This window comes from Spermophilus citellus (assembly GCF_964194105.1).
Source record: "Spermophilus citellus genome assembly, chromosome: 13".
Taxonomy (NCBI): domain Eukaryota; kingdom Metazoa; phylum Chordata; class Mammalia; order Rodentia; family Sciuridae; genus Spermophilus; species Spermophilus citellus.
In genome coordinates, this window is record NC_138193.1 from 82,014,162 (window position 1) to 82,026,885 (window position 12,724).

At 44.3% G+C, this 12,724-nt stretch overlaps 1 protein-coding gene across 2 annotated transcripts in view; it reads left to right on the forward strand.

Annotated features, from left to right (window-relative positions):
• Positions 1-4,327: 4,327 nt before the first annotated feature.
• Positions 4,328-12,724, forward strand: part of KCNG3 (potassium voltage-gated channel modifier subfamily G member 3) — a gene marked incomplete at its 3' end in the record, with an annotated part of 35,659 nt that continues 27,262 nt past the window's right edge. The window contains exon 1 of one of the 2 annotated variants that reach the window (XM_081265268.1): positions 4,328-5,105. In XM_081265268.1, coding sequence (XP_081121394.1) covers positions 4,441-5,105 — 665 coding nt within the window. In that variant the 5' untranslated portion in view covers positions 4,328-4,440. The remainder of the gene's footprint in view (positions 5,106-12,724) is intronic. The other variant, XM_081265269.1, reaches the window with a different exon arrangement.

Consider the following 12,724-nt stretch of genomic DNA (forward strand, 5'->3'; position numbering starts at 1 on the left):
CAATCAGGTTTGAATCTAGGGAGAGTCCTAATAGCAAATTTGGACTTTAATGTATGGATATTTCATAATTTCATTGATCAATATAGTCTTTTTATTTTACTTGTTAATTCCCTCCCTTGTCTCCAGGTACTGGGGATTGAACCTCAGAGGGCTCTACTACTGAGCTACATCTCCAGAACTTTTCACTTTGTAACTTCAAGGCAGGGTATTGCTAAGCTGCTGAGTCTGGTCTCAAACGTGAGATTCTCTTGCCTTAGCCTACCATGTCACTAGGATTACAGATGCACCATTACACCTGGCTCCTTTTAGGTTTTGAACTGGGGAATGCTTAGATGAAAATGAACAGAAGGAAGAACTGTCTGGTGGCATTATATAGGACCACAGAGGTAGGAAAAAGCTGGTGTGCAAGGAGAGGTGGTAGAAAGGTTTTTTTCAAAATATATTTTTTAGTTGTTGTTGGGCCTTTACTTCATTCATTTATTTATATGCAGTGCTGAGAATCGAACCCAGTGCCTCACATGTGAGATAAGTGCTTTACCACTGTGCTGAGGGCCATTGCCAAGTAGGAATGACGCATCAAAATTTCCTTGCCAGCGTACCCCATGTTGCTTAGAGGACATTCACTGTGACATTGCATGTATGTTTTAGTAAGGTGACCTTGCTCAAGGACCAGGGCTCGGGTTTAGAGCTGATCAGGTTTTAGGGAGTATCCCGTCCTTGGGTTTAGGGAAGTTTCAGGTTTAAGGTGTACCCTGGCGGGGGAGGGGGGGATAGGGCGTATCCTGCTGCCTCAGGCACGCCGGATCCTTGAGTTCCCGGTTGAGTTCTCGTGGAATTGAAAAGTATTTGGGACGTGAATTTGGGCCCAGAACTGGGATTTCCCCAGAACGTGTGTAGAGGCTGGTGTGAGTTCGGGAATAAAGAATTGCTGTTTGGGCTGGGGATGTGGCTCAAGGGGTAGCGCGCTCGCCTGGCATGGGTTTGATCCTCAGCACCACATACAAACGAAGATGTTGTGCCCGCTGATAACTTAAAAAATAAATAAATAAATATTAAAATCCTCTCTCTCTACCTTTCTCTCTCTTAAAAAAAAAAAAAAAAAGAATTGCTGTTTGAATCTACAAGGTGTGTGGTGGCTCGTAATTCAGTGCCCAGCCAAGACTGCGGCACCACTGAGCTACAACCCCAGCTGGTAGGTTTTGATTGCAGACAATGCACTGGAGACAGAGTGACTAATGTGGAACTAGAAGACCTGTTCTTTTTTGGTACCAGGGATTGAACCAAGGGGCACTTAACCACTGAGCCACATCTTAAGCCCTTTTTAAATTTTATATTTTGAAAGAGGATCTTGCTAAATTGCTTAGGGCCTTGCTAAATTGCTGAGGTTGACCTTGAATTTGCAATCTTCCTGCCTTAGCCTCTGACCTCAAACTTTCAATCCTTCTTTTCAGTCTCCTCAGTCGCTGGGATTATAGGCATTTGCCACCTCACATTGCAAGAATGCTTTCTAAACAAGATTATATTGAGACAAATCAATCATTTCTGCATCTTTCTGTATTCTTTGTTTAAGAAAATGATTAGGGTATTGCTGCCGCTGCAGAGGTAGATGTTAAAATCCAACAAGAATATTACTTTTGGGATTGGTTTGTGGCTCTGTGGTAGAGCACTTCCTAGCATGTGTGAGGCACTGGGTTCAATCCTCAGCACCACATAAAAATAAAATAAAAGTATTGTGTTCATCTACAACAAAAAAAATTAAAAAAGAACAATACTTTTGAAACAAGTGAAATGATTTAAACCCATTTCTGTAAGACATTTTATGAAAATATACTTAGGAGGCATAAATTGCACTGTCGTCAAATTAATTTGTTTCCTAAGCTCAAATTTAATTTAAAATGAGATATTTCTTCAACTACTTCAATCCACCGACTGTCAAGGGATTTTTGGATAGAAAACACAGGAAATTAATACAGTAATGTTTGAGCAAATAACCAGCACAGTTCTGTCTTCTGTTGCCTGTGATGCTTCTAAAGAGTATTTTTAACAACTTCCTGATGAAATGGCTATTGCTAGTGTGAAGCCAGCCTCATCTCTGGATGACACCTGCAAATTTTTCTCCATCCCCATGTCCTAAAACAAACCCATTAACAAACTCTGCTAAATCCTTGGCCTGCATTTCTTTTGACTGACCTTTCCATTTTTCCATCCCTGGGTTGCCTTCTCTTCAGACTCACCCACAGGGCAAAGGCCTCTTCCCGAAATAAAGCTTTCATCAAGCTATTTCTGTTATTAAAATTGAGGGGATCCCTTGCTTACAGGATGAAGTCTTAATACTGCAGCTGAGCTCCCCATTGTTTCAGCTAGGCAAATTCATTCGCTTTCTTTAGACTTGACTCCTCCACCTACTGAGATTCTGCTAATTGGAATCCTTTGGTGTTTCTTTCTGCCAATTCAGGATCATCATCTCCTTCTATTCGGACTTGAGATTCACTTCTTTGAGTATGTTTTCCTTGTTTAGAAGCTATTTAGCAGATGAAAAAAAAAAAAACCTCTTGTTTTCGAGCTTATAATCACCTTAAGTGCTTTTAAGATAAATCATCTAGGTCTAGGGATAAATAACTTACAGAGATTTCCATTCTTCAAGAACCGCACAGAGCGATTTTACTTTGTCAGAAACAGCACTCCAAATTTTAGGCGGCTGCCTTTTCACTAGGAATCTACACGAGAACCAGAGCAAAATGATTCTTTCTGGTGACCTCTAGTGGGCAAGGGACAATCCTACAAAATTGTGAAAAGTGGAGGGCAAAGTAAAACCCTTCCCTGTAACCAGCAGGGTTACTCTATGGTCAGCTGATCGCATCCTTCCCCACCCTTATTTTTTTCTTTAAGCATGTTTTGCATCTAACATAATTTTCCCTACGACTCACCCGTTTCGCCTTCCGCAGGTTGGGCTGCCGGTGTCAGATGTCGAGTGAATTGCTGGTAGCGGTTCAAAATAATCCCTACTAAGTAAAACCCATTCCCTGGGCATCCAGCAGAGCTTGGGGTTGTTCGCTCAGCGGAGCCTTAAGGGGCTCTTCAAGCTCCAGTGCTGCAGCCGGATCCGGGGTGCACGGGGGAAATCGAGACATTATGGAAAGGATGCCGACGAAGGCAACGAGAAATTCTGTTTTTGCCAGGGAATCCTCCCCAGACTTTCACCCCACTCTATGAGAGACTTCACGAGAGGGTCCAGGCGCGCTACACGTTGGTGCCTTCCCAGGACAGGTGCCGGGGAGAGCGGAGGCCGGGGCCACTCCGCGGGTGGCATCGCGAGGGGGCTGGGATGTGCGGCCGCCTTCGAGCACACGGCACGTGGGTCGCCCTGCGCGGGGAGAGGAAGCGCAAAGTCTGCAGGAAAAGCATCGGCTGGTGTGCCTTCTCTGAGGAATCCTTTTGGGGCGATCTCAGAAGCTGGGACAATTTCTGGAAAGAGCTCTGGCCAAACGCCATCTGTCCCTTCTCTTCAGACCCTGCACCCCAGACCTCACCTCTGCACCCCTCCTTACCCTCCTGTCTCCTCTTTTCAGGGGTTGTTAAATGAGGCCCTTGGGAGATGTCCAAGTCATCCCGATGGCCAGGGGTGGGATGTGGCAGCAGGCAACCTGGCCACTGGGTTTGGCTCCCCCTACACCAGGGACTCTCGGCTCCTGGCATCCCCGCCCTGCGGACCCCTCCTGGCCGCGGCAGGCGGGAGTGCAGCGGGGAGCCAGCGTCACGACGCTGGGAGCCCGAGGTCCAGGGCGGGGCACCGGGGAATCCCAGCCCGAGCGCGCCCGGGAGGTGCGGGCGGACGCGGGCGGGCAGAGGAGGGCGGCGCGCGGAGGGAGGTGAGCGGCGCGGAGCCGGCAGGCAAGGAGGAGGCCGGCGAGGGAGGCCCCGCCCCCGCCTCTCCGAGCCGGCTCCTCGCCGCCTCCGAACCCGCTCACTTTGCCTCTCGCCTCTGGACGGCTGCGGGGCAGCTGCCCGAGCTGCGGCGGGCGGGAGCGCTGCCCGGGACCTGGAGTCTTCCGCACGGCGCCTCCCCTCGGCGCCCGCGCCCCTCAGGGAGGACGGCGCCGCCGCCTTGGAGAGGGCACCCCGGCATCGCAGGGGGCATCCCCCGGCGCGAGGGGCGGCGGCGCCAACACAGACTCGTTCCCAGCCAGTGGGGCGCAGCGCTGGCGCCGGAGGGGACTCCCCGGCCACCCGCAGGTATTGCCGCGCGGGAGGCGCGCTGCTAGCAGCGACGCTGGGCTGCCGAGGAGGCTAAAGCCGAGGGGCCCCGGGCCGGTGCGGGGCAGAGAGGAGCCCCAAGGGAGAGCGGGCCCCGACGGCGCTCTCCCCGGTCTGCCGGAGGCAGGCAGGCCCCACGCGGCGGCCGGGCGACCCTTGAGCTGAGGGTCCCCAGGGCAGCCAGCCATGACCTTCGGGCGCAGCGGGGCGGCCTCGGTGGTGCTGAACGTGGGCGGCGCCCGGTACTCGCTGTCTCGGGAGCTGCTCAAGGACTTCCCGCTACGCCGGGTGAGCCGGCTGCATGGCTGTCGATCGGAACGCGACGTGCTCGAGGTGTGCGACGACTACGACCGTGAGCGCAACGAGTACTTTTTCGACCGGCACTCGGAGGCCTTCGGCTTCATCCTGCTCTACGTGCGCGGCCATGGCAAGCTGCGCTTCGCGCCGCGGATGTGCGAGCTCTCCTTCTACAATGAGATGATCTACTGGGGCCTGGAGGGCGCGCACCTCGAGTACTGCTGCCAGCGCCGCCTCGACGACCGCATGTCCGACACCTACACCTTCTACTCTGCCGAAGAACCGGGCGCGCTGGGCCGCGACGAGGTGCGACCCGGCGGGGCCGAGGCGGCTCCCTCCAGGCGCTGGCTGGAGCGCATGCGGAGGACTTTTGAGGAGCCCACGTCGTCGCTGGCCGCTCAGATCCTGGCCAGCGTGTCCGTGGTGTTCGTGATTGTGTCCATGGTGGTGCTGTGCGCCAGCACGCTGCCCGACTGGCGCGCAGCAGCCGCTGACAACCGCAGCCTGGATGACCGGAGCAGGTACTCCGCCGTCCCTGGGAGGGAGCCCTCCGGGTAGGACGCACTGCTTCTCTGCACGTCCGTCCTGTAGCGTCTGTCCGTCCCGTCCGTCCTTCGCGTCTCCGTCCTGTCTGCCTGATGAACCAGGCAGGGTTCAGGGCCCAGGGAGGCCCCACGCGTGGCAACTAAGGGAAGGGTTGGGCCCCGTCGTCACCCCTGTTTTCTGGGCACTGACCAGATCTGATACCTCTGCTAGAGACTCAGCTTGAGGGCGAGATCCCCAGGCCTGGATAGGGACAGACGGAGATACTCAAACCTCTTATCTTTGTAGTTTACTTCTGAGCAGATAGAGACCTGCTAATTAATTTTCTCTAAACTTTTGTTGCTATTATGCAGTCATTTAACCCTGAGCATTTAATTAGCAGTTTCAAATATTTGTCAATTTTTGGTGGTGTTTGAAAAGATGAAATCTTGTTCTGGCGAAATGTGGTCTGTTGTGCTCTGCCCACACATGCTATACACCCTGCCCCCGGCGTAATGTGTGCTGTAATGGAATTGCCATATGATAAAGGAGGCTAATTTAACGACAGACTCTAAATAATGGATGTCTGTGCCCTTTTCTGCCTTCTTTCTCTACCAGGGATGAAGTTAGTGAAGCTCCTGTCTATCTGGTACCAAAGAAACACACTGTGACTTTCAGAGGGTCTTCAGTAATGAGGAGGGAAAGAACCCTTGCCTCTGGAGAAGAGAAAAACTCAAACTGCCTAAAACCCAGAAACAGTATCTGTGTAGTTTGTTTTGTTCTTTCCACTTTACTAGATGAAAGGAGAATATTTTAATCTGATTCCTAAGATGAGGCTTACCTCTTAATGGTGATAACACTTTTCTGTTTTTAGTACAAGTGAGTTTATTTTGCATATTTAGTGGGAGGAATAAGCATACTAAAGTTGGACTTTCAAGGGAGACAGCCATTTTGGGCACAAAAATCAAGTTGTATATTCTGTTTTACCTTTGTTTGGTAACCCTTTTAAGATTCTCCCTCCATTCACTTTTGTATTTTATTTTTTTTTCCTAGTCACTTTTTAAATTCAAGTTTGCACCCTGTGATCTTTTTTTCCTGATAGGCCCGTGGATGTTAGGAATGGTGCTATGCTTCTTGATTTTGTAGTGGATTAATTTCACATAATATTCTTCCTTGGGGAAGCAAAGATTTCTCCATAAATCTAAGTAAATAAAATTGTCTAGTATTATGGAGTCTATTACTGATATGTCATCTTGGCATGAAATCCAAGATACACGCTTTGAAAATAAATAAATTAGGAAACTTACTTTGTTTATTTTATTAGGTTCTAACTGTTTTCAATTTTTAGATAAGAATTACTTGGTACTCCAACAGGACAATAAAAGTAGTTTATATATCTAAACACATAAGAGTCCTTGATTTAGACTCCCTCCCACCAAAGAGGGTTGCAGGAAAATGAACCATAAATGGCCAGCCTTGAAATGATTCACTAGTAACTAGAATTCTAAGATCAGTGAAGACTTGAGCTGTATTAGTAAAGAAAACAGGAGACTTGAGTTATTAGCACAGATACGCAGGGAGTAGACTACACCAATATATAAGCAAACACAGTTGAAATACATGAATAATAATTTTTTCGAGGGAGCTGAGGAGTTTTGGGAGTTTAGGGAAAGGTAGGCTGCAGATTATTAATGTACAGCATTTGGAAAGAAGTGAGAGGGATGAATGATAATTTCAGAGAGAGCATCAGAAGAAACCAAAAAGGGGAAGAGGCAGAGAAAAAAGAGGGAGGATGCAAAAAAAGCGAAGGAAGAAGAGTAATGTTTAATTTGTATATATATTTCATGTATGTATATAATTATTCAAGTCAGAACTGTTTCCTAGACACCAGATATTTCAGACAAATACATGTTTTTCTTGGCTTAATGGCCCAGTTTTAAGCTTCCTTTTAGAAGTGTAGGTATATCAGACCAATATCTGTAATCCCAAACAGATGAACCGAAGGATGACTGACTGAGAATGTGACACATTTCAGAGAAAGCCCCTCACATGCCTCCTTCAAGTAGTCTTTCAAACCTCTTTTTTTTTGGGGGGGGGGTACCTGGGAATGAACTCAGGGGCACTCGACCACTGAGCCACATTCCCCAGCCCTATTTTGTGTTTTATTTAGAGACTGGGTCTCACTGAGTTGGTTAGCACCTTGTTGCTGAGGCTGGCTTTGAACTCAAGATCCTCCTGCCTCAGTCTCCAGAGCCGCTGGGATTACAGGTGTGTACCACCATGTTGGGCTGAAATTAGTCTTTCTAAAACATCATTCTGGTCATTCAATCATAGCTGAGATTTATCAAATAAAGCTCCTTTCTTGGCCTCAAGACTCTACAATTAAAAAAAAAATTAGTTGTAGATAGACACAATACCTTTATTTATTTTTACATGGTGCTTATGATGGAACTCAGTGCCTCACACAAGCTAGGCAGTGCTCTACCACTGACACAACCCTAGCCCAAGGCTCTTGAAAATTTTATCACAACCTTGATTTATCCCATCATTAGCTGCAAATATCTTTTCAGTATAAGCTGTATTAAGGCACTGATTCAAATATTGTAACTTTGTGTTGTAAAGAAAAGTTGGATGTGTAGGACTTAGAGAAGATAGATTTCTTGAGATTGTTCTGAGAAGGCATTCAAGGTCAGGGAGGACAGGGAAAAAGCCTTCATTGCAAGGCTGCAGAGATTTTGCACGGTCCAACACTGGTGTCATTTATATAAAAACTAGCTTATGCAGCCTGTATAACCCATGTGCCAGTTGTGCTCTACCTGGGAACAAAGTAAGGACGCTTCCAGGTGAAAGGAATAGCAAAAGTGTGAAACTTATATAATGTGTTCAGGGAGTGAGAATTCAATGATAGAGTGAAAGGTGGCTAGAGAGCAGATGTGAGGGAGAATAATTTTATTTTGCAGGCATTGGCTGCAACAGTGAGTCATTGGCTGGTTTGTAGGGTTTGTGGTGTGTGGGTTATGCATATAAAGTAATGAATGTAGCTAGATGCAATGGCTATGCCTGTAATCCCAGTAACCCTGGAGGCTGAGGCCGGAGGATTGGAGTTCAGAGCAGCCTCAGCAACTTAGTGAGGCCCTAAGTAACTCAGTGAGAACTTGTCTCAAAATAAAAAATAAAAAGGACTGAGGATTTCATTTGGTTCAGTGGTAAACATCCCTAAGTTCAGCTTCTGGTACCTAAATCAATCAATCAATCAATATAATGAATGTGGTATGTACCATGAATTGGAGGGAGGTGGTGATTGTACCAGGTAAGTTGAATGTGGAGATTTTTTGCAGAGGGAGGGAATGAGAACCTGATTGCTTTGTGGTGGTAAGAATGGAGAATACATGACAACTCTGGAACATTCTAGGAAGAATTAGAATTACTCCAGGATATTGGAAAGATACACGAATCGGGGGCTGATTCAGTGGATTTCCAGGGGCTGTATGTATTCCCTGGGACTTGAGGTTCCATTTGTCCACCCTGGCCTGCTTGCTGGTTCTCAGTGTCTCTTTACTCTGCAATCTCTGGCCTCTTGAAATTGAATCATTCATCAAGCCCAACTCAGGTTGTTTCTCTTGAAGCCTTTACTGTGTATCCTCCTGAACTTCTTGAGAAATTCCTGTTTGCACTGCTTAATTAGCATCTATAATATATACTTCCTAGCATGGTAGTTATTTTCTCATATTAATGTGTTCTAGCTGCTAAGCTTAGATTAGACAGCCCAGGAAGGCAAGTGAATTTGCTTATGCTATTTCTTATCATGGCATTTTTTTTTAGAAAAAAATTACTTTTCAGGTACAATAAATATCTATTGTTTATATTTCAAAATAGAACCTTTCAGAAAAAAAATTTTTTTTTTCTTTTGGTACCGGGTACTGAATCCAGGAGCAATTTACCACTGAGCTGTATCCCCAGCCCTTTCTTTATTTTTCTGTTTTGAGATAAGTTCTTGCTAAATTGCTTAGGGCCTCACCAAGTTGCTGAGGCTGGTTTTGAACTTGGAATCCTCTTACCTCAGCCTCCTGAGTCTTGGGATTACACGTGTGCCACCATGCCTGTCCTTAATACCATTTTTATTACTCTGTCAACCCTTATATTAATTATACGTGGTTCTGGAGATTGTGCCCAGGGCCTCACACGTGAAGCAAACACTCTACCACTGAACTGCATCCCCAGCCCCAGAAATATATTTTCTGTTGTATGGTTTGGAGAGCTGTTTGGGGTAAGGCAGTGGACTTCAGGTGCCAGAACTCTTGGCAGATGGGATCCTGTACTAGAGTAAGAAAAAGTCTATCAAGAAACAGTATTTATCAAGTACTTATTGTACAAAAGGGATAAGGAACATGGTTTCTTCAGGAAAAAAAATTTTTTTCCATGATAGGAATCAAACTCAGGGTCTCACCCATGCTAGGCAAGCCTTCTACCATGAAGCTACATCCTCAGCCCTTTTTAAAAAGATTTCATCTCACTAAGTTGTCCAGCCTACCTTGGAACTTGCGATCCTCTGGTCTGAGCCTCCTTGGTAACTGCGGTTACAGGTGTGTGCCAGTGTACTCCACATCAGGAACATCCTGATTTTCTTGTGCAGCTTCCTGGGTCCAATCTCTCCCCTCTCCAATTCATGGTACACACTGCTTTTATGGCTGTCCTGTAATTGCTGGGCATCTGTGTTGTTTCTTGTCCATACAAGTTGCTTTGGTGATTATATTGTATATGCATATAATTTTGCTTGCTTTTTTTTTTCCCCCTCCTGCAGCACTGGGGATTGAACCCAGGGGTGTTCTACCATTGAGCTACACCCTCCACCCTTTTTGTTTCTCATTTTAAGACAGGGTTACTGAGGGTTTTAGGGTTTCACTAAATTTCTGAGTCTGGCCTTGAACTTGGGATCCTCTTGCCTCAGCCTTCTGAGTCCCCCGGATTACAGACGAGCTCTACCTATCTGACTGACATTATTGTGTTCCATTTGCAAATATACATTAGAATAAATTCTTGAGCGTTAAATCATTGAGTTAAAGGAAATGTACACTTATAATTTTCATAGATAATTCCAAACTACTCCAAAAAGATGGTATCAATTTATGCTCCCACCCACAATGTATGAGAGATCATGTTCACAATCTGAAGGTGAAGAATGATATCTAGGAGTTTAAGTGTGTTTTGTTTAATTTTGAATAAGATCATACATCTTTACATGTATTGAGAAGTCATTCATCTTAAAGGTTTTTTCTTTTCTTTTTTAAAGAGAGAGAGAATTTTAATATTTATTTTTTAGTTTTCGGAGGACACAACATCTTTGTTTGGCAGTTTGCCTTCCAGTAACATCTGAGGATTATTCTGACATTGATGAGATGAATGTTCTTTTTGGCTCTTTAACATACAGACATATAGACAAATCATCCTTTTTTATCTTTTTGGTACTGGGGATTAAACCCAGGGGCACTTAGCCACTGAACCACATCTCCAGCTCTTTTTTTGTTTTTTATTTTGAAACAGGGTCTTGCTAAATTGCTCAGGGCCTCACTAAATTTCTGAGGCTGGCCTTGAACTTGACTCCTCCTGCCTCAGCCTCCCAAGCCTCAGGGATTACAGGTGTGCCCCATCACACCCAACTCATCCTTTAAAATTACTAAGCATTGCTACCTTTTTTCATAAAAAGATGCTCTTTGCTTGTTGCCTTTGAGAAGTTATGACCTCTGAAAGACAGGTCAGATATAAAGCTGTCCCTTTCACTGCCTGGTCCCTTTTGCCTCAGGACTTCTGTCCCCTCAGACAGTCTCAGTAGAAGTTTATTTGAGTTCTTAATCTCTAGCATGCAGTCTTGTGATGGTTTTGATCAGATCTTCAGAAATTCTTTCTAAAAGTTGTTTTGTGTAGGAATGTTGATCTTTAATTTGTATTACTTTGTATTGGGGTGATGAGAATTTGAGGAGATTTTTAAATGTTTGAATTTCTTACATTGTTATTTTAAGCTCAAGTTAAGGAAATTTAAATAATCAACATGAAAAGCTGGATGATGGAAATTTAAAAATCAATTGTATTATTTCCATTGCCTTTTCGTTCGATATTATAAAAATCAAGTAGGTTTTTAAAGTGTGTTAAAAATAAAAAGCAGTATTTGAAACTGAATGTGAAAGTCTCAGTGCTTTTATTCTGCAGATAAGATGGCTATTTTCAGAAGTCAGTAATTAATAGATCTCTGATAAGATTGAACATAACCCAGAACCTCGGTTAAATCCTGCTCTTTCACAGTAGACTTGTTTCTTTTAATATGTATGGGGTTTTCAATCCTCTGCCAATTTTAGAGTCCAATGGAAACTTTGTTTTGTTAATGTCTTCTAACCAAAGTGCTTTTGGTAAGCAAATCATTTTTTGATAATATTATCTTTTAGTTAAAACTTTGCTCATTGGGAAAAAAAGTGTTTTGATGTAAAAAGTTAATATGCCCCTCTCTCCTCCGTCCTGTCACCCAGTTTCTGGGTATTACACGCACACACAAACACATGTGCACACATTTTCATACATATATATAAACATACATACATATGTATATATTTATATATATAAATATTTTCTTTTAAAATATATAATTTAAGCAAGATCATTGTATAATTACATTCAGCAATTTGCCTTTTTCATGTAACCATACATTTTGGAACTCTTTCTGATATCAGTTCATATATTTCTCATTCTTTTTAATATCTGAATAGTATTCCAGTGTATGGATGGGACATCATTCATTTAATAAGTGTCTGTCCTGGAGATAACAGTAATGGTTGTAAAAGCCATTAGCGCACACACACACACACATATGTGCATACATATCTATGCTTGTATAAACGTACACAAATGTGTGTATTTATTTATTTTTAATATTTTATTTTAGTTGTAGATGGACACAATACCTTTCTTTTCTTTTCTTTTCTTTTTTTTTTTTAAAGAGAGAGTGGGACAGAGAGAGAGAGAGAATTTTTTTTTTTTAATATTTATTTATTTTTTCTTAGTTCTCGGCGGACACAACATCTTTGTTTGTATGTGGTGCTGAGGATGGAACCCGGGCCGCACGCATGCCAGGCGAGCGCGCTACCGCTTGAGCCACATCCCCAGCCCTATTTTATTTTTTCAATGTGGTGCTGGGGATCAAACCCAGTGCCTCACATATAGTAGGCAAGCACTCTACCACTGAGCCACAACCCCAGCCCCATGTGTATTTATTTTTGAGACAGTTTCTGCTGTATTGCCCAGGCTAGCCTTGAATTCTTGGACTCAAGAAATCCTGCCTCACTCAGCCTCCTGAGTAGCTGGGGCTATAAGGATGTATACCACTGTGCCTAGCTGTAATGCATATTTATTGAATACTTAAATATATGCTAGTCACTTAAATTTTTACATAATTATGTCATCTAAGTCTCATTACAGTCCTATGAAATAATGCTGCTTTTATTACCATTTTATGACTAAGATTTAGATAGATTAACTAATATGTCCAGACTCGCATGAGTGGGTAAGAGTTGCCCTAGTTCTGATTCCCATTTTGATTAATTTGCCTCAATTTCTATAGAGTGGTGCAGACCACATTGTTTTTCGTATCTCTTTGGAAATGGGT